The sequence below is a fragment of the Fundulus heteroclitus genome, chromosome 5, assembly GCF_011125445.2.
Source record: "Fundulus heteroclitus isolate FHET01 chromosome 5, MU-UCD_Fhet_4.1, whole genome shotgun sequence".
NCBI lineage: Eukaryota > Metazoa > Chordata > Actinopteri > Cyprinodontiformes > Fundulidae > Fundulus > Fundulus heteroclitus.
The window spans coordinates 35,120,437-35,142,769 of record NC_046365.1 but is presented as its reverse complement, the minus strand read 5'-3'; the positions used below and the strand labels follow the sequence as shown (position 1 = coordinate 35,142,769).

At 39.2% G+C, this 22,333-nt stretch overlaps 1 protein-coding gene across 1 annotated transcript in view; it reads left to right on the top strand.

The window, feature by feature from the left end:
- Positions 1-4,365: 4,365 nt before the first annotated feature.
- Positions 4,366-22,333, top strand: part of mtnr1aa (melatonin receptor 1A a) — a 71,508-nt gene continuing 53,540 nt past the window's right edge. Inside the window, exon 1 of the mRNA XM_012859393.3 lies at positions 4,366-4,899. Coding sequence (XP_012714847.1) covers positions 4,710-4,899 — 190 coding nt within the window. The 5' untranslated portion in view covers positions 4,366-4,709. The remainder of the gene's footprint in view (positions 4,900-22,333) is intronic.

The window sequence follows — 22,333 nt, the reverse complement described above, 5'->3', positions numbered from 1 at the left end:
GCAATTTCTAAAAAACTGTAGCTAACAAGATCATCACTTCAAAGCATTTAGGCAGTTACAAGTCATTAATAACAGGCGGTCATTAACAGACCGCCTGTTATTACTCTCCTGCGGTCTGGAAGAACTCCTTAACTGTCCCGCTCAGAAAAAAGGGAATTGGTTGTTCAGGTACCACCAAGGCTCCAAACTGCCATGAACTATAAATTGCTGTAGAAGAAATCTCACTGTCTACAGAAGAACGATATTATAAATGCATGGGTTGAGAAGATTGTGACCAAGAAAAAAAAGCCTTGGCTTCAAAACAGACTCTGTGGCATAAATTTGAAGCTGGTGACACAAACAAGCCACATTCTTCTAGGGCAAACGTCTATGGCTAAATGAGTCAAAGATTCGGCTAATTGATCATGCTGATAATGAACGAAGAAGTCAATGTCTGACTTTCAAACTTGAGAAAATTGTACTAACTGCTGAGCATGGTAGGGGTTGCATCATGATTTGGGATTGGTTTGCTGGTGGTGGGCTTCAACTCCTTTAAAAAAATGTTTGGACTGTTCTTAACAGCCTAGTCCTTGCCAGGTACATAAAAACGTTAAATGAATTCCCACAAGTTCAGTAGGAAGAATTGTGTGGGCCTCTTTGTACCAATGGTTTCCACCTCCATGGGTTGTCATGATTATGAAACACTGATGAATTCAAACTGTGTCTGGAAATGAAAGCCGACTTACACAACGTTAAATAAGTCAGACAAGGACTTCCTATTTATTTCTGTAGATCACTTCATTAGATGGACAATACTTTGAAAGGTAGCAGCTAATCGTTTTACTCAAGATCAGAGTTGGAAGAGGTCCGGAGAGTTTTTTGGACTCAAACATTCCTTTCACAGCTCATTAGCTGTTTTTAGAAACAAAACAATTGAGTCTTGCAGTCAGATGTTTCGGCTCCACATGTCTTGTTTTTACAAATCACAGTCAGCAGTTCAGTTTTTAACAACGGTTAATTGTAAAATATTTGTTTTCAGTCCCAAACTTTTTCTAAAAGGAACTAAAACTGATCAGTTACCATCCTTCTTTAAAACATTTTCTTGGACCTTTAATCTAAAAATATTACCAGCTCAGGCTTGGAAGAGTAATGCATGTCCTTTTGCTCCTTACTGTCCTCTTTTTTTACTTTAAGCTCTCCTCCTCCTGGGAAAGGCACAATTAGTTTTGACATTAGAAGTACAAATAAGGTTCAAAGTCACAGGATTTTGTCTCAGGCAGGGGATGGACTTCAAATCCTGCATTGCAGCTTATTAGGTGTGGCTGCAGGTTCAATTTCACCTGTCTGACAAATACAATATGACTATTACCCAGCCTGTCTCTGTCTCAGCAATGATCAATATAATCGATTACTAAGTTTATGGTGCTGGATGCATAAATATGTGCAGCTCATCCGATTCATGTTCATATTGATGTTGCTGCATTATGAAGCAGGAGGTTTGCCATAAACCCAAAGGAAAGACTTACACAGACTGTTGGGCCCCAGAAGAAATGTTCGCTCCTTTTATCATTTCTGCATTAAGGGCAACGCTCCTGTAGGTCAGCAGCTAAAAAAAAAATAGAGCCACTGTATGCCATAGATAAATCCTTTCTGCACCATGCACTAACCACTTTATAACCCCAGAGGCTGGAGTCTGTGAGTAAGTCCATCTCTAGAAAAGTCTCTGGTGTGTCTGGTTGGAGACATATGAGTTTCCAGAAGGAAGAAGAACAAAGCCATTGGAAGATGTGGCTATAGAAATGAATATGAAAAGCCATCTTGCAAAAATAAAAAACCTACACAATATATCCCTTTCTATACATTTTTGTCCTGAACTGAAGGGCAGAAATGTTTCAGCTAAGACGCTTGTAGGAAAGAGCAACTGTTAAACCTGACTTGATGACCTTCATGTAAAAAAGGCTAAAGTGTTGGACCAAAACTGTGAAAACCATCTTGGGCAAAATGTATTTCAGGTTTTAAATTGCCAATCAAAGCGCCTTACACACTGACAGACGGATCTGTTGGGGAGCAACAACATGTAGCTGGAGGAAGCTGGAATCAAACCCACAGCTTTCAGAACAAGACAACAAGCTAGAGAACAGATCTTCCTTCGGAGCCACAGACGAACAAGAGTTACAATACTTTAGATTCTCTTATTATAGCTTCTAGTGCCCTGCCTAGTTTCAGCCCAGTAAACTCTTCCGTATAACACCTTACAATTCCATTTTACAAAGTAATCATGTCCGTGAATCTCATATTATTATTATTTTTATTTTTTATTAATTTATTTTTTATTATTGTTCATCTTGGTGGTGTTGGGGACCGACATGCAGAGACAAGAACAGGGGATGAATAGCGGCTTTAATGATAAATAGAACAAAGGCCAAGAGACTGGAGATCTCACAACGAGGGACTGAACCAAGGTGTGTGGAAACAGGGGAGTTTACCCGCTGAATGCTACTCAGGTGAGTTAAGGAACAAACAAGGAACATCTGTCAGAGTAGGAAGCTGAGGCATTGAGGAAAAGTAAAGCTGGCTTCAAACTGACTACATGCATTGTATGTTCCATCATCCTTTGTAAAATGTGGCTTTTCCCCAGAGAAGTTAGATGTGTGCAAAGAGTCATTAGCAGATATGTGGATCTTCAAGGTAAAGGCAATTTGCATGGATGTCCAAACAAACACTCCCTAGGAAGCTAAGAGTGTGCAAATAGACATTAGCATGTGAGAGCATGTCAAAACAATCCTCAGTTGGATCAAGAACCTATAGAACCAGCAGCATGTTTGTTGAATGCAGCAGACTATAAACTTGGCTGGTGGTTTATTTTATTCTCAGCAGGGGACAACAGCCCTCATAGTTTTGGGAAAGAAGCTGTTTTTAAGTCCATTGTTTTTTTTAACTTAATGTTCCAGAATCATTTACCTGATGGAAGAGGGACAAACGGTGCATTGCCCTGGTGGGTGTGATCTGTGGCAATACGTCTGGCCTTTTTCTGGACTCGTGCTGCAGAAATCGTGTCTAGATTTCATAGATGGCATCCCACAATCCCCCTGTACTGATCTTAAATCCTTCCTCTCCTGTGCCGTGCAGCGGTAATATCTGTGGTAAAGCAGGTATTAGTGCCTGTGGCGGTATCGGCAGGTGCCAATTCCCACTGGAAAATTAAATCAACATCTCAATAAAGCCTGGTAGAGGGCTGCACTGACTTTGGACTTGGTCAAACATGTTGGAGCAAAAGAGCCCTGAAGACATAGCTCCCTAGATCATCACTGACGGTAGGAATTTCCCACTGCACCTCAAGCTACTTGGATTCTGTCTATCTCCCTTCAGAGTCTGGGACCTTGATTTCAAAATGGCAAACAAAATTTATTCCAATTTGAAATGAAAACACTGAACCACTCAAAAACAGTCTAGTCGTATATGTCAGGTAAGTTGCTTCTGATACTGTCTCCGGTCCAGGAGTGGGTTAATAGACGGAATGTGACAGCTGCAGCAAATATCCTGGAAATATCTCTTACAATCATCAACACTGCGGTTGTACGCCTTTTTTCCCTTCCACTTAACTTTTCAACTGTCAGTAAAAAGACTCAATGGCTGTTAAGGCCACAATATGTTTATCATTTCTGTGTTAAACATCCCTTGAAACTGGAATTAGCTGTAAGCTGTAAAATTTACAGAAATAAACAGTCTAATGTTGCACCTTTTCGATAAAATGACTAAACTAAATGGCATTTTCATTTATATAAATTTTTATTTAGTTGCACCAGTGGAAGAAGCCTCAACTCATTTAACATAAATAGTAAATGTATAAAATAACTTTACAGGTCCACAGACAACGCCTTTAAACGTCTGTCTGCCAAGTACAGCATCTAAGTTTTTATAGTGACAGAATATTTATGACTTGTTTCATTTGTATGCATTGGTGAAAAATACATCTGTGTCAAAAATGAAATTTTCAGAGATACCTATATACTAGGTACGTAGCGTTTATTTAATAACCAAAATAACAATTTAAAGACTTTTTCCGTGCGTATATGTCTGCTACAGCTGCCTTCCTTCTGTAAGTTTGTAGGATTTTTTTTTATTTATTTTTTTGTCCCGAAGAAATCTAACATTAATTATTCTTTAAAATAACAATGAACGGGATTGTGGAGTGTGGGGCGGAAAGGCGAGCGTAAAAAAAAAAAAAAAAAACACAAAGTCATGAATGAACCGGCAGAGAGATAAATGAAAGGAAGTAGGACACGGGCTGCTTTTCCACATGGCAGCCGCCAAGCGACAGTGTTTCTCCCCTCTGAGCGGAATCGCTCCCTTTTTGCATCGTTTGATCACATGCTGGGAAGGTTTGAAGTGGCGGCTTTGTGTCACACATGCGTACCGACAGAGTGAATGGCACACGGGCGCAGAAGTGACTCCGAGGAGAGCGGAGAGAGAGGCAGAGAGAGCGGAGAGCCATACCAGAGCTGATCCTCGGCAGCTGGGTAAAGCCTTCGCAGGGGGGAGAAAGAGAGAGAGAGAGAGAGAGAGAGAGAGAGAAAGAGTGGAAGAAGAGACGCTCGTGGAGAAGATGAGCATGAAACCCGTGGGAGGTTATAGTATCAAACCACCGGTGCCCACTCTATAGGACTCGCGGAGGAGTCACGGGAGGCGTGAATTTGGCTCAGTTGGGGGGGAAAGTTCTGCAGCTGTGCATGACAATGGTCATAAATGGGTCTCACCTGAACAGCTCTGCCCGGGACCCCAGTGAGGTCGTGCTGAGCCGCCCGCCGTGGGTCACCACAACTTTGGGCTGCTTTCTCATCTTCACCATCGTCGTTGACATCCTGGGGAACCTGCTGGTCATCTTCTCCGTGTACCGAAACAAGAAGCTCAGGAACGCAGGTGAGCGCAGCAAGTGTGGGAAGAAATGAAAAGGAAAAAAAAAAAAAAAAAAATCAGAAAAGCGAAGGTATGTTGAGCGCGCGTGGCGCCCGGGAGCGACGCGCGCGTGATTACTCAGCAGCGACAAAAACAAAACAAACGTCAACATTTCAGAGTGATAGCCGTGGCGCGAGCCCGTTCCGGCAAAATAACCAAAACAAACAACACGTTTATTAATTAGAAACCAACTTTATGACGCAGGGGCTGTACGTAACAGCAGGACGGTTTAGTTTAAGGTTGGTAAACACAAATCTCGTGATATAAAACCACAATTGTTTACCACGCAATCTCTATTTTATTATTATTATTATTATTATTATTATTATTATTATTATTATTATTATTATTATTATTATTATTATTATATTTCCTCATTATTTTTATGATCATGTTTTGCCACGTGCGGGCAGAAATGAACAAATTCTCATCAGCTATAGCTCCGAAGAGGCTGATAACATTTCACCGACCTTCACCAAGTTGCAGACAGGTAAAACAACCTCTTAAAGATGCTTTTTGGCGTCTCCTGACAGCGCTCACTCATCGACACCAAACGCCTCCTAGGCTTATTTCCTAGATCTCAAAGTGAGAAAAAAATAATAATAACAGGAACTTTTATTTTGTTTGTTGTTGTTTTTTCGTTGGCTATTTGTGCGTTTATATGCGCCATGAATCCCATGCTAACGCCGTGGATTAGAGTGTGCGCACTTGGTTAGTGGAGGCGGTAAGGCGCGCTTCTCGTTTAACAGTCAGAAGACAGAGCGCTGCTGAGAAAACCCAAGAGGCTCCTGTCGTGGTCAGGTCTGCTCACGCTGACTGGCAGCGGCGCTTATCGCCGCTGTCATTTGGGGTGGTTCTAAGGGGGGGCTTTTGGAGGGGGTGAACGCATTTAGTCTTTCTCTTTGGGCAGAAATGTTAGGGTCACATCAGACTCCCTTCGTGTGGGATGATGACAGCCACAGCAATGAGAGGTATGCCTCTTGTGAGAAGTAGACGGCACCTCAGGTGAATAAGAGTTAAAAAGCCTCAAGATTAATGAATCTTTTATTATTGTAGAATAATATCATTGTGGTGAAAGCAATGCAACCTGTAATTTGGGTGCATTTATTCAGTGGGGGAAAAGTCCTATGTTAAAGACATGATTGTAGTTTTTATTTTTTTTATCACCTGCGGCACAGACTCACAGATTCATTTAAAAGACTTTTAACTGAATCTGTTTATATATAAGTGGGAACATTGCTGCAAGATTACCTTAACTTGACCGTTTAAACAACGTGAGTATTTATACGTTTATATTGCCTCCGTGGAAAAATAAGAGATTACTGGGTAAAATGAAGATGAACAGCAAAGTGGCTCTTTGAGGTCACAAACTGTTCATAGTAATCAGTCGACTTTTCCTAAATGCCAAATACATTTTTAGGAGTGATGTCGAAAAAAGCGTTCATGTCCTACCACACGTGTAAACATTCAGAGTTTGCTAAACTCTCCTGGGATTTATTTGGAACTGCTTTGGTCAGATGGGATCAATGCCTGAGCATATTTATTATACAGATTTTTATAAAAAATGTTTTGCTAAAAACCTTTTTTATTGACTAGACTTGGACATGAAGCTGAAAATCTCTGGAAAAACTATGTCCATTGTTAAGTATGGTAGAGGCTCTATGATACTGTGGGCCTGTTTCTCTTCAAGTCTTAAGTGATGGGCTAATGTTGAAAGGGGGTTTCACAAAGTATTGGCAGCAGGGGAATGTGAACTGTGAACAAAAAAAAAAGTAACTTAATTAATGTATTTAATTCAAAGGTTGATTTGATAACTTACCTGGGATGCCAACAAACCTTCCAGTGACTGTTATAGGTTGCACATTTATAGGCACAATTGTATTACTTTATGATGATCAGAAGCTGGCAAAGCTAAAGCTTCTGTCTGTTCTCTACTTCTGTTGCTCACATCTAACGGCTTTAGAAAGAGTTGTGCAATCAAAGTGAAAAAAGGTGAGGACTTTATTTCTGAGTACTGCGCAATAATGTGTGGAGCAAAAGCACAATGGAAGACAATGGTTAATTTAGGAAACTGCATCTTTAAAAATGCTCCCTTCATTATGGCTAATCACATGTAAGGAGGTCATAATACAACAACAGGACTTTAATCAAGCATGTTAGTATATATTATTCCAAGACTTTAGAGTCTTCTGTGGGTAAACCTTCCTGCTCATTAACTAAAATATTTTTCCCGTTTTGAATTCTTATCTGTTATCCTGAATGTGGGTCCAATATTTAAGGAGAAGACAAAATTATGATTTAATGGATTTTGCAAATGTCATCTATAAATATTGATTATAGATTTGACAAAACCCGCGACAGTTCTCAAAATCATGCCTTTGGGGCACAGTCGCTACTTTCCCCTCAAAGCTCCGAAGACGTGTATGCCTAACTTGAATCTCTTATGATTTTGAGCTCAAACAGCTGCTGGCAAATTATGTATGGATTGGCAGACGTATTGATTGACATAAAACCGTCCCGTTCACACTTTAAACCCTTTGTTTTACCAGACACAGCAGAAATCTGATGCTGCAGACGACTGACCACACATTTGACTTCACAGTTTAAAAAAAATCTCAGGAGCGTATTTTTGCAGTTTCGTTTTACAGCCAAGATAAATTTAATTTCCCTTTGGCGAGTCTCTGCTATGGCTAAACAAGTAGGCATATATTTTCTTGGCATGTGCTAAATGTTTTTAGAAACTGCAGGGCAGTCTGACTAGAAGGGGATAAATTAAACAGCAAGTAATGAAGCACACTCAGTTGAGAACCTGGCAGACATCATAGACACACACTGGAGGCAGAAGCAGCGCTGCCGTCTATGCATGGCCAAATCCTCTGTCGGTGCATGAAACGGCCCATGATAGAGTGAGCAGGGAGCCAGCAACACATGGTGATTACTCTCAGCTGCACGAGTGAGCACACTCAGTATTGTGGCCTCAGCTCACTGCCAATAAATAATCTTAAATGTATCATGTCTGCTTGTGACGAGGGAGTTTTTATTTTATGCTAGAGTTGAAATTAATCGGGCCAACACAGCCTTGTCTAAGCGGATATTTTGACTGTCTGTTGGCGCGAGAAACACCAGAGTTTGGAGTATGAGCTTAGAAAACCAAATCTGACAGCTGGGTGTGAGTGCTGACATGCCACCTTGCTGGGCCTTTTTCCTCCCGTCCCACAAGACTCAACACTTTGAATGACAGGTGTCATCGTCTGCTATTTCAATGGGCATTGAAACGGGGTAGTTTTTTTTTTTTAAAACATAGTGCAAGCTGCCTCTCAGAGGTTGGTTGTCAGTTATTGTTGTTTCATAATAAAATCAAAATTTTTCACACACATTTGCCAAAATGTACTCTCCTGGAGTTAGGAAATGATAAATGGGACTCGCTGATAGTTGTGATGGCAAATGTCTAGCCCTGGTAAAACAGGAACAATTCCCCGGAGAGAGAGTTTGAGTTATTAACAGATTCAGAAAGTGCTGTTTCTCGCATGGAGATCTGAGAATATTTAAAGTTTAGTCATTTGAAGTTCACTTGGAACAAAAGTAAAGAAGCATTTATGTTAAGTTGATTATTTTGTCTGTTGTTTAATGGTGCCACATTTATAATGAAAATGCATCTTTGGCTTGAGCAGCAGAGTTGAGTGTATGGTTGCATCCATAAAACACTTGCCAAATCCACTCTGGCGATTCTGAACAGCTCTTTGGTGGCAGTAGTGGGATGGTTTGGGGTGGCGTTACTCTCAGCGGAAAAACAGTACTCGTCATCACTGGAAGCAGTCTCTGTGCACAGGGATGTCAAGAAATGATACCAGTTTGCAACCAGAGGTAACACTATGTACATCTCCACACTTTGGGAACAAACTATCCTACAAGATGACATTGCTCAACCCCACAGAGAAGGAGTCTATCGGAGACTGCCTCCAGATTTTGAAGGCACAGAGAATAAATTAGTCTTCATCCAGGAAAAAACCTCAACCATATTCAACCCTTGTGGGATCAGAGTTATAAACACAACCACATTGGTTGAGTTGTGGAAAATGTTGCTCGAAGAATAGGATGTTTTCTGACCGCAGAGTGTGACTAGCTTGGTCACGCACGGCTGTTAATTGCTGTGTATAGGCGTAGTTCCACCGACCCTAATTGTTTTGGCTCACCTGATTTGGCTTCTTCCAACTCGGGTTATCTTTACCCGTTTTTTTTTTTTTTTTGTAATTCAAATTTTTATTGATTTTCTGAACATTATCTCACATAAAACACAAATACAAAACAAAACAAAAAAGGCTGGTGCACCACCCCCCGCCCCCCCAATACCCAGGGTACAGTCATATATTATATGTATGTTACAGTGTCAATTCAAAAACATTCAGTAGTTGAGAGAAAGGTAATTGTCCGGGAAAATCCGACTTCATCCAGATACATTACTTGAAGCCACAGTTCAAAGCACTTTGCATTGTCTCTGTACTGAATTGTGCTATATAAATAAATTTGCCTTGCCTTGCCTTGCCTTTTCAATGAGTCCCAAAAGCTATCCCATTCCATGTCCCTGCTCCCCTCCATGTTTTTGATCATGACTTCATAAGAAGCTGTATCCGTCATTGATTTAATCCACTCATTTAGCTCTGGACACTTTGTGGTCTTCCAATGCCTTAAGATGATCCTGCAGGCTGTCACCAGACCTTCACCCGTTTTGTTATTCCACCAGCCTAGAAAGACCTGGAAGAGGCAAACACCTCCTGGGTGAGCCGGTAGAGCCCGATTTCAAAGGCGGGACTAACAGGTTTAGCATCATCAGGTTAGAACCAATCAGATAACTACGGATGTGACACAATAAACTCTAAGCGGCGCACTCTATCTTTTTCAATTTGTAGTCCGTGAAACATGTCATGCCATTGAGCAAACTCTCCAATAAACAATTTTATGACGCTTTTGTCTAAAGAATTAGAGGATATGTGGTGTACTCGCATGCACTTTCTTAATCTTCCAAGGCACAAAGCAACAAAAATCTCCATATGTATCTTGACTGTTATGGTAGCAGAAAAGCGCTGTTGCATTATGGGTAATTCTGCCACTCAGAGTGACGCATTGTAAAGTCCCGCCTCCTGCGCTGTGATTGGTCCGGTCTGTTTTGGACCGGAGGGAATGGAGCCTTGTCAGACTGACTTCAGTCTGGCATGCCAGGCTACATATAAAAAGCTGAAGTGTCCACAGTGAACCCCACAAGAAGCAGCCAGAACAGGAATGTGGTGTGGAGTAGAGAGGATATACTATTCTCTACTATTATATCCTAGTAGAGAGGATATAATGTAAATTCAGATTAACAGAATTGTATAGTGGTGTTCTCTGGATGTTCATTTCATTTCTGTTAATAAATTCTTGAACTTGAAGAGAAGTTGACACTCATTTATTCTATATGTGTGCAGAGTTTGCTGTTAAAAGAATGCCAGGGCTCGAATCTCCCTTTCAACTATTGTGCTAATATCAGCTGTTTGGGCTGATATTCACCGAACAATTCCATAACAGACATAGTTATTTATTAAACATTAAATAACTTAAAACGTGTAATGGCACAACACCACCACTATCAGTTTCTGTCCCATGTTAAATGAAAACAGCTTTGTCTCCACTGCAGAAAAGTTTGAGATTTTCTGTCAAACTTTGACACTATATGACTGAAGGAGAAAAAGAGTGGAAAGAAAAATATATTAGAATTAGTAAACATGTTACTAAAATTTAGTTTGATCTTGTCATCTCAATGTCAATAATATCTATTGTCTTGTCTTGGAAGCTAATGTACTGTTGCTCCCCTGTTATCTGGGTAGCAATTTAAACATCTTCACCTACCTCTACACCCATACCTTTTTATCTAATAACTGACTAACTAATACATTTCTGAAAGCACAACCAAACTATTTAAAGAAGTACGATTAAGGCAAGGCAAGTTTATTTATAAAGCACTTTTCAGTAACGAGACAATTCAAAGTGATTATCCAGCGGCCTGCTTGAGAAGGCTGCCAGCACTGTGAATGTGTCTCTTAACATTAGAAATGATGATGAACAATGTAGACTTCATTCTAAAACTGGAAAATAATCTCTCCCAGCAATCAGCACAAAGTATTTTCTCTCTTATCAGTGTTCTCTTCATCAACTTCAACCAGTTTAGTGAGTCTTTAGTGCCAACACCAAGCCATTTTTACCTGAACAAGCGCAATTCTCTGGATGTTCTTTTTGTTTCTTTCTTGACTACTTTTTTTTTTACTCCAGTATTTGAGGTAGTCAAACTGAGCTGTCAGCAATAGTCAGAGTCACTTACTTCACCTATATACTTCCCTCTGATGCTTGGTTCGTACTGCATTGGACCATTTTGGCTTGATCTCCAAGCCTGAATATGTGCTTAATAAAGCAGTAAAACTAGTGTGGTTAATAACAGTGTTGCTTTATTGTGACATTGTTACGCATCACAAATAATAAAACAAATGGAGCGGCAGAGGAATGTTCATACAGCGACTCATCTCATGTAGCATCCACAATCTGAAGTGACAGGTAGCGAAAAGCTTCACAGATCTGATACCTCTGTGTCCAAAGCTGTGCCTGCGCTCAAAAACCGCAAGCTCCATATTGCAGTAGAACTGTTTTGAAATATGATGCAGTGTGTATGTTGAGCGATTTGGCTATGCGCCATTAGAATGGTATTTCACCTTTTAGTCTCAGCTTGATTATTATTTGCAATTAATATTTTACAGCATTAATGCAGTATTAAAAGGCATTTGCATCAGTTTTTAATTGAAATGAGTGTATTAGCTTTGAAAATGTGCTCCAGCTTTGTTGTGATATTGTAAACCGAAATCGGCTCAGACTCATGGAGCTTAATAGAGAGAAAAGAAAACAAATCCATGTATGTTATAGAGTCTTATATTCAGCTTCCTGTTTAACTTGGGATCCTCTTGCTGTGAGAAACTGTAAGCCTTTGAGCTTTATTGGGGTTATATTTGTCTCACAAACTCATTCCCACTTTTTAGTTTTTCCATATTGTACCCCATTACAACCAAAAATGTTTATAAATTTAATTGGGAGTTTATATGATAGACCAATATAAAAGTAACAGTTGCAAAGTAGGAGCAACAAATACACATAGTTTAGAATTTTTCCAAAGACAAATCAAAAAAAAAAAAAAGGTAGCTGCACATTTGTATGCCCCCTTACTCTGACACCCCTAAATAAAATCCAGTGCTGTCAGCTGCCTGCCTCGTTAGTAAAGTCAGTACTTTGGACAATCATTCTCTGCAATTGCTTCTGCAATTCGTTTTGTCTTTACCAGCTTTTCACCTCTAGAGACTGAAAATGTTCATCTTCTTTACAAAATAACTTAAGCTCAGTCAGATTGGATGGGTAGGATTATTGAAAAGCAGTTTTTAAGGCTTTTAACAGATTCTCATTTGGAATTAGATCTGGAACGAACCTCTGCCCTAGTCTCAAGTCTTTTGCAGCCTCTGATATATATATATATATATATATATATATATATATATATTTTTTTTCCTTTCAGAATTGACCTGTATTTAGCTCCATCGTTCTTGGAGTTAGTTTGATGAGCTCCATCGTTCTTCTCCTTGCTCTGAATGCATTCCCCATCTGTCCCATGAGCATGATGTAGTCTCTGCCTTGTTTCATAATGTGTTCACAGTAACATGCAGCATTGGCCCATAATGGATGACAAATCATTATGTCGACAGAGTTTTCCACCTCGGCTGTGGATCTCTGCAGCCCCTCCAGAGTTACCACTGGCCTCTGGTCTACTTTTCTGATAAATGCTGTCCTCGTACAAGTTGCTGTTTGTTATTTCAAAAGATGGTTTGATGGCTCTGTTGGATGAGCTCCAAAGGTAATTTGCTCCAGAGGATGTTAAATAGGGCTGCATGGTGGCACTGTTGCCTTGCAGTAGGAATCCTGGGGTCTTTCTGCATGTAGTTTGCATGTTCTTCCTGTGAACACTTGGGTTCTCTCGTTATATTCTGGGGCCCCGTCCACACGGAGACCAGATTGGGTGCATCCGCAAAGGTATTTTGTCGTTCAGGCCGTGTTTCCACACGGATTCGGCCTGTTAGGAAACCATAACCCACCGTTTTGGAAACTGCGTCCCAGAGTGAAAAAATTTCAAAGCGCTAGTTTTGTGTTTTCATGTGTACATCCAAGCCACACCTGCTCTGACATCATAGCTCCATCACTCTTTGTAACTCGCGTGCGCTTCACTCACAAATAACACCAAACGTGGCACCGTTCGGTGTAGCATTCATGCTAAGGCAAATGTCGGCTTTTTAATGGCTGTTGCGGATTCTTCCTTTCCGACCACCCCGCTCTGCTAACTGTGTCCTCTGCCAACTCACATAAAGGTCACGTTGAACATACATACATGTTTTTCGTCTGCTGCCCCGCCACGTTGCTGTGTTTACTTCATATGAGCCCATGCTCCGTGTTTTTTGCATGTTTCTATTGCAGCGCTACCAATGGGACAGGTTGTTTTGAATGGTGCCGCGTCCTCTCTTCTGTGGAAGCACATCGTTTATGAAAACTTACCGTGTTCATCTTCATGTGGACTAGGCCTCGTTTCATCCAACAGTCCAAAAATATGCATGTTAATCAGACTCTGAATCTTTCCAAAAAGAGTGTGTGTGGATGGCTGTTTGTCTTGTGTGGCTCTGTGTTGTCTTTCACCCATTGTATTTAAGTAAGACACCAGGCAGCCCCCTCAGCTCCCACCCCATGAGACCATGCAAGGATAAGCAGGCTTGGACAATGGCTGGATTTCAATTAGAGGTGTTGGAGTAAAAATGGCTCAATACCAATACATACCACGCTTTTCCGATTTTTGTTTGTAAAACTTTTTTTTCCACCTATAATTATTCACTACTTTGTGTTGGTCTATTTAGTAATAATATGCACTGATGTTTGTGGAAGTAAAGAAACAAAATATGAAAGGGTTATGGATATTTTAGCATGGTTCTGTGTATGGCTTGCCATTAAGTTCTTCATTTAGCTACACGTAGATGTTTTGTTTTTTTCCCCCTTGATATGCCTGGTGCTGTTTATTTTAACATGTTTTTAGGTTGAGCCATTCTCACTTTGAGCTTACATCAACACATTTTTCAGTGAAAGCTTCACCACCTCCTGCTTAAATGGCAACCTGTTGTTCATTGAAAGCCGGCACATTTCTTTTTTTTTTTTTTGCCACATAAACAAAAGGTAGAAAAAAACAAAGGGTAAAGTACTATTCTAAAGTTTGTCACAGAGAAAATGTGATCTTAAAAGGTGACAGCTTTGGAAAAGCTGGAATGTTCTCTGCTTGCTGTATCAGTGTCAGGTGGCTGGATCATGTGCTCCTGCTTTTGATGACACCGATGGCTCCTTGCAAGCCCTGCAGAACAGCCCAAAGCCTGAGTTTCACAAAACCTGAGAGACAGTCCCCATTAGTGCATAATGCTAGAGCCTATAAGCAGAGAATTTTGTATAGAGTAACAAATAAAATATACTTTTTGCCCTCCCAGATAATCTTCCAGATCACCACCATTGTACTTTTCTTTTAGGAATCTGTAACTTCAAGAAGGCAAACAGCTAAATCAGACACAAGTTAGTGCATTTCTGTCAATGCATTCTGGCTTGCAGTAGTGTTTATTCTTAAAATTGATAATTTACAGTGGTGACTATACAGTGACTGCTGTAGAGAATTGTACAGTTTCCAGTTTATATATATATACATGGAGTAGATCTGCAAAGTTTCTGCATTATATATGAAGCACTTTCAGCTCCTTGCCAAGCATAGACATAGTTTAAGTGGTCTGTATTACAGGATCTCAATGAGTGAAAGAGAGTTTGCATGAACGGTGCCTTGCAGGAGTATTCACAACTCTCAAGCTCTAATATATATTTTATTGCCATTCGTTATGATGGAGAAACTCTACATCATGTAAAGTATAAGAGAGGTGATGCATGCTTTTTACTTTTAAAAAATATCTGAAAAGTGTGGCATGTATTTGTATTTAGACTTCCTGAGTTTAAGCCTTTATATTTCTAGAGTGTGTGATTCCAATTTGCTAATTATTAGCTCAAGCACAGTCAAACTGGCTGGAGTTCATATGTGAAATTGAACAACAGTTTTCCATAGATTTTCCAATTGGATTTAGGTCTGGACTTTACCTGGGCCTTTCTAATAAGCATTGATATAAACCATTAAATTGTGGCTCTGATTATCTGTTGAGGGTTGGTGTCCACAGCCACAGTCTCAAGACGTTTGGAGCCTTTACCCTTATTTATTTACCCTTATTTATTTTTCCATGATTACCTTGCATTTAAATTCATCCATTTCTTCTTGAAGCTTGACCAACAGCCCTGTCCTTGTTCAGGAAATCCTCACAGCATAATGCTATGTCACAGAGGGGATTGTGTGTTCAGGGAGATGTACATTATTAGTTTCCTCCCACACATATAATTGTTCATGTAAGCTAATGTAAACAGGTGAGACCAAATGTAAACATTTGGTCTCACCTGACCTTGTTGCACATGTTTTTTGGGTTATCAACATTCCTTGTTTTACCCTACAAATAGGACTGCTTATGGCTTTCATTGAGGAAGAACCTTTTTGTTGGTCATTGTGCCTTCTTTGCCTGACAGTGCATTTTAACAGCCACGTCTTGGTAGTTATTCTTTAGTGCCATTTCCTTTTCTTTTTTGTATAATGGATCGAGCAGTACTTTGTGAGATGTCCAAACCAAAGGGGAGATTTTTTATAACCCAGTCCCACGTTAACCTTTTTCACAAGTGAATCCCATTCTGCAGTGTTCCTTGGTTTTCATGATGCTTTTTATTCACTAATGGCCCCTAACAAATCCCTGAGGCCTTCATAGAACAGCTGGACTTATACTGAGAATAAATAACATAAGTTAAGGACTTAAGTTAAGGACTTATGTTATTTTTACTTCTAAATCTGAAGGCAATTGCTTGCACTAAATTTAATTTTGACAAAACAGAATAAGGGGGTCAACTACTCACAGTAGACTCCTCACCGTTGTACACCATTGTGTTGGTCTCTCAATAAGAATCACTATAACACCTTGAAGACTGTAGGTTTTTGTTGGCAGAGAAGATGGAAAAGTTCAAGAGGAATGCAAAATATTGCAAGGCACTGCACTGAAGGCAAACCTGACATGCAGTAAGTGTGGCTTGTTGTCCTTTGATTTTATAAACTATATTATTGGGCAGTTTTATATGTCACGCTGCTGATTGGGAAATTATGGATGTGATAACTCGAGAGGTCTGTGTAAAGGTTACGCAAACATTTTCATTGGCTCATATTTGCCTCATTGTCTTATGTTTACAGTTCTCTAACAGATATGTGAAGGTGCAGAAGTCATAGCTGCTCAGCAGGTCACAGCCGTGACGGCTGGGATGAACATCAGAGTGGCACAGTGTGGTGGAGCAGCTTAACATTACATGAAAAGCAATGAAAAGGTTCATTGGGGGGAAAACACTCACTAATTAGGGAACCATAGTGGTGACCGGGTCATGACCTTGGAATTAATTAATAGTTTTCCTGAGCTGAATAATTGAACTTTGAGTGATAAGGATTTATTTTCTTTTCTCAAGGCGCTTAACTCCTCAGTGCGCCTTAAGTTAACGTCTGCACCGCAGTCAGGACCAGGTAAAACAGAGCATACAGTGGCCTACCCAGAGGCTTCTCCTCAGCTGATAATTTATGGATAGCGTAAGCGGGTTCTCTCTCTGTGCCTTAAAACTTATCTAAGCTTTTATACGTTTTTGATAATCATGCCTTGTAGGGCTACTTGATTTGATGTCAGGAGGCTTTCTGGCTTTTACAAAGGATTAACTCTTAAACATCCAATCACATCATCTAACGACCTGATTACCTTGCATTGCTGCAGGGAATGGACTGGGAATGGACTTTTTAAAAATAATGTGCATCTAGGAGTTTTATTGCCCCATACTTGTTACTTTGACTTGAGTAATGCCATTTGGAATTCATTATTGTTATTTTTAATATTATTTTCAATGTGCTAAGCCTGCTGTGTTCTTTGGAGGTCAGGTCAAAATACAGTAAACAGTATGTGTTGTCAGAGGAAGTAGGCCTACTTTGCAATTTTCAAACATATACTCATCACCTATTCCCATGTATTTATCAAAAGCTTTATTGCGTAAAAAAAAACACATTTAGAAATGTCTGTTTCTTCTGCTTGAATTAGTTATTTTGAAAAAAAAAAAAGTAAAAGAACTTTTACATAACATTTCTTTCTGTCTGATTATATACTTTTCTGCAAAATGAGACAGAGTTTATGATCAAACAGTTGCTTAGTACCTTGGTAGCCTTTTTATCAAATACTTTTTTTTATTTCACATAAAATTTGAGAGTAAAATTTGTGTGACTAATATATTTTTACCGAGGTAAAAATAAAATGTAAAGTAATGCGGCTCTTATTTGAATACAATTTTTGTCTGCTTTACTCACATGTGGTCGGCACACAACTACCTTTTGTGACAATGCCTCCCTTATTGTATGGCATGTTGCTTAGATACAGTGCTGACCTGTGTGCTACTTCATAATGATTCTAACTTCCAACAAGGTGTTCAGCTAATAGGGATTATTTTAAGTTTCATTTTATTAAGTATTTGCACCATGCATATGCAAGTAAATTCACACTTCTCCATTTTTGAGCAGTTAAAAATTAAGGAAGAATAAGTTGAAAGGTTAACTTCTTGTCTTTATTCATAATCTCAAAAAAATTTTTTTTTCCATTAGCCCTTGAGTTATTGAAATACTTATCAGCCTGGCAGATTTTTCATAATTCATTGAAGCACATTGTGCTGGAGTTTTGATAGAAGGCCTTCTTATGAAAAGGTTTATCTTTTTAATGTTAAGGTTATGTCATTCAGTCACACAGCATCTTTGCTATTCTTCATATTAATGTCTTGTATTGTATTGTATATTGAATCAAAGTATTAACTTTAATCTTGTTTTTTTTGTGTTCCTTTGGTTGAAAATTTAGAGAACAATCCTGAGTGACTGACAGCCACTCAATAATAGCAGGAACGTAATAGCCCAAAGAATCATGCAGAGCAAAATAAAAGCTATTATGTTTACTGATTGTTAAGAGTCTTACAAAATAATTTACAAAGGTCACAAATAAGCCCCTTTTCATGTTCTACATCTTCCAATCTCATCTTCAATGTTGTGTCATCCTTTTCAGTTCTGGTTTTCTTTGCACATGATGGTAGGTTACATGATCATTACAAAACAAGAAATATAATCAATGCTTACACGAGGTCAGGGTAATGAACTGACCTGTGCTGGTCAGTTCATTCGTCTTTTTTTTTTTACACTTGCACAGCCTGAATCTTTGTGTAAAAATGTTCTCTTCAAAAGAAATGCTATACGGTTTTATCCATGTGATCCATGTAATTTGAGTGTAGAAATCTTGTCGTGAAAATTTCCATTTGAATACCAGTTTGAACTTGCAACCTAACTACCTATATACTGTAGACACAAACTCCAACTACAGAAGGATGGTTTGGTTGGGCAAACTGCAAAGGACAAAATGGGCATAGGAAATAGATGGATGTTGTCCAGTGTCAATTATGGTTAACTCCATTTTCTTAGCTCTTTTGTTTTTCTTACTTTATTCATAACAATGGCCCTATCTGTGTTTGTGAACTTTACATCCACTAAAATGTACACCAGTGAGGGCACTGAAATCCATTCAGCTGGCTAAAGATGTTGTTGGCATACAGAAAACAGAAGCATAGTACTTGAAATAATATATCCTATAGTGTCCAAGCAGAGGCCCCCATAACCACTCATACAATTCACCTTAGCTAAGGCCCGCCCCCTATGTTTACCGTCCGTTACTATGCCTGGCAAACATTGCTAGCCGCCCACATATTGTTATGGATTCCACAGTGATTTCAGTGAAGGATATTCCTAAGGAAATTATTTCAAATCTTTGGAGTAATGTCTCAAAAATATTGGATAGGACCAGACAGGAAAGGACTGCAATATGCATATGAAAAATATATTCACAGCATTAATTGTCAGGGGAGGGATGTATAAGGAGAGGACACAAAAATAGAAGCAAGGGCTCAACCTTCATATTAAAAGACTCAGCCACCCCACGTCTTGATAATTCACATATAAAACGTATAAAGGAACAGCAATGTTCTTGCATCGCAGGGGAAGGAAATATATTACTTTATTATAATCCAACTTTCTGGTTTTAACCAGGAAGCTGTAAGCTAGATTTTGGTATCTGTTATGCTAGCCGGCTGCTTAAGGTGTTTTCTGTTTATAGCATGCTGGGATATTGTTCGCACATGATGGGTTTATTAAATACACAGAGCATATCTACCTTACTCAATGTTAAAAAAAACCAACAACTTTTAACTGATTATCTAATACTGTCTTGTAGCCAACAACTGTGTGCTAGTTAGCATTAGCATCTTACTTTGGAACAAACATGGTAGTTTTTCGTGATCTTCGATGGATTCAGCTGTTCTTGGCGAACACATCAATAGTACCCAAACATTCAGGATATTTTTATTCGACTTGTAAGTCCCATAAACACATCGCCTCGGCATTTTGCAAAGGAAGTGAATGTTTGCCGGGCCCTCCCCTCTTAGTTACGGTTGCTAACGTATGATTGGTCAGGGGCGGGACTCAGCGAAGGGTCATTTTCAATAACGCAGATGTGTGTTGATCTTCATGTTTAGAAATGGCTGCAAAAAAATCTTCTTTCCTGAACTTGTTTATATTTACAGTCAGCACAATATTTAAACATTTTAAGACAGCTGGGACTGATACATAATCTTTTAGCGAAAGTTTATTTTGTTTTTCAATTTTCATTTTAAGTGAGGTAAAATACATCTTTCAGTGCCTGTTGAAGAACTGCAGCAAAGAGGGGCATCTTGGATCACAATATCTCCAAAACAACTATTTATTTCAAAGCAAACAGCAGAGCCAGCGGTATATTGCTTATTCAGGAATTGCGCAATTGTAATAAAAGCACCGCAGGATCCTAAAGAGAAATGGCAATGCAAGATTATACAAAAAAACCTTTGTATTTGCATTTTTAAAAAGCACATGCAATTTCACATTTACAAAAGATGCCAATAACTGAGAAGGGTGATGTAAGTTGGAAAGAAAAATGTTGATTTCTAAAGGCTCAAAATTTCTCCCTCCTTTCCCTGAAAAATTTAAGACTCTCATTATGTCATCTTTCTGATATTGTCATTGATGTCTAACATTTAAAGGAATATCTGTGCACAGCGTTTGCTGCATAAGCTGTATCTCAATTATTTTGTTCATCTATATGTATTTCAACGTGTATATAGTGTAATGCAATACTCTCAATTCTAACCCTCTTATCAGCCGCCCACCTTCTTTTTTAATTCCTCTTCCTACCAAGCCTTACTCATCCTTATACAATCAATGCTTGTTATTTTTTTCTCTCCTCTTGCTTAAATCTGACCTTCTAGGCTTCATATTACACGACAACCTGTCTGTTTGTATCACTTTGATCCAACACCCCCACTGTTCTCAGAGGATTCTAGGTTGTCAGGCTACATACCTGTGGAGGAATTCTGCCAATAGCGCTTTGCATCAAGCCAGTCAGGCAAGAAGACATTTTTTGCAACAAACCCTGTGGATTCCAGATCAAAAGAATGGCCAGATGGACAACGCGAATTAAGGACCTTTATTAGTGTGAAACAGTGACCCTGTTTGATGTGGTCAGATTAAATAAGTTCGAGACCCCCTGTTTCTGGTTTCACACGCTCACAGATCAAAGTGTGATTTTTCCTGAAGTTAGAATAAAATAATGAGTCCGTTAGTACCACAGGTGCATTTCAAGAAATTAGAAGATCAGTGATTTTTTTTTATTTATTTGCTTCAGTAATTCAATTCAAAAAGTGAAACTCAGAGGGCTTTACTGCTCACAGGGTGACATCACAAACACTTTTTTACTGTTAAAGGGGACGTATAATGCTTTAAGTTCTTCCTTTTGACACTGAAATAATCCAGTTGTTGTCAATATAAAGTGGAACAGTAGAACAGAATTCCTTGTTAATTTATCCCCACATTCTTCTATTTTGCCCCTCATCTGAGGTGTGTCTGAGAGCAACTTATTTTGGTGCGATCTCTTTAAATCTAATAGAGGCACTTCACAGCCTGACCTCCTTTGGGTCGCAGAACTTTCCACTTCACTCCGTTTGGCCATTTTGTAGGATTCTGGGGGACAGTGTAACACACATTTGGATTATCCACTTATAGCCTCAGCATTTTTCATTTTGGATTACAAAATTGCTCTTTGAAATAAAAATTTGTGAAACTGGTAATCTGGAAGTCGATGACCTTGTTTAGCAGCTCCGCAGTACTGTTTCTCAATAATGCGACGTTCAAAAAAGGTAATTGAAAACTGAATGGCTTGAAAAATACGACCCAAACAGAATATAAAGATATCCCTGCAGCACCTGGACAGACTACATTAAAATCTTCTGCACGCCTAGTGATTCCAAGTACACAACAAAATGTATTTCAGGGCTAAAAAATGGGATTTTACATGACATGTCCCCTTTGCATTTCCTGAAATGCAAAAGGAAATGCTGAGTTTTTATTAGCTGGAAGCCATAATCATCACAATTAAACTGTTATGTTTCTAGCCTGCATAATCATGGGGAAGACTGGCAACTTGACAGTCGTCCAGCAGACAATCCCTGATAACCTCCACAAAGAGGGTACGCAACAAAGGTTACTGCTAAAGAAGCTGGATGCGCAGCACCAAACATGCTGGAATGTTTAGTGGAAGGAAAACTGTGGTAGAAAAAGGTTCAGAAGCCCCAGAAATAACTGCTACACTTCCTATACGCGAGTTTGGGGGAGATTCACAAGGCGTGCACTGTAGCTGAAGTCAGAGATTCACCATACACACACACACACACACACACACACAGATGTATCCAGGACATGGGTGATTCATTCCTTGTGCTTATCAACTCCTGAACCAGGAGTGTCAGCAGTGTCTTACCTGAGCTAAGTAGAAAAAGTAATGGACTATTTATCTATTGATCTTTATCTTCATGTACAGCACTTTAAATGTCTTGTTACTGAAAAGTGCTATATAAATAAACTTACCTTACTAGGGGTCTTAATTAGATGTTTTTTGTAATGTGTCTTTAAATGACATTTGTTATGAATTGGTGATATACAAATAAACTAAATTGAAACTGAATTTTAACAATATAATGTACAGAGGTGCAGAGTACATGAGATCATGTTGCCATTTGCAATTCAAGCCCGCTCTCAAAC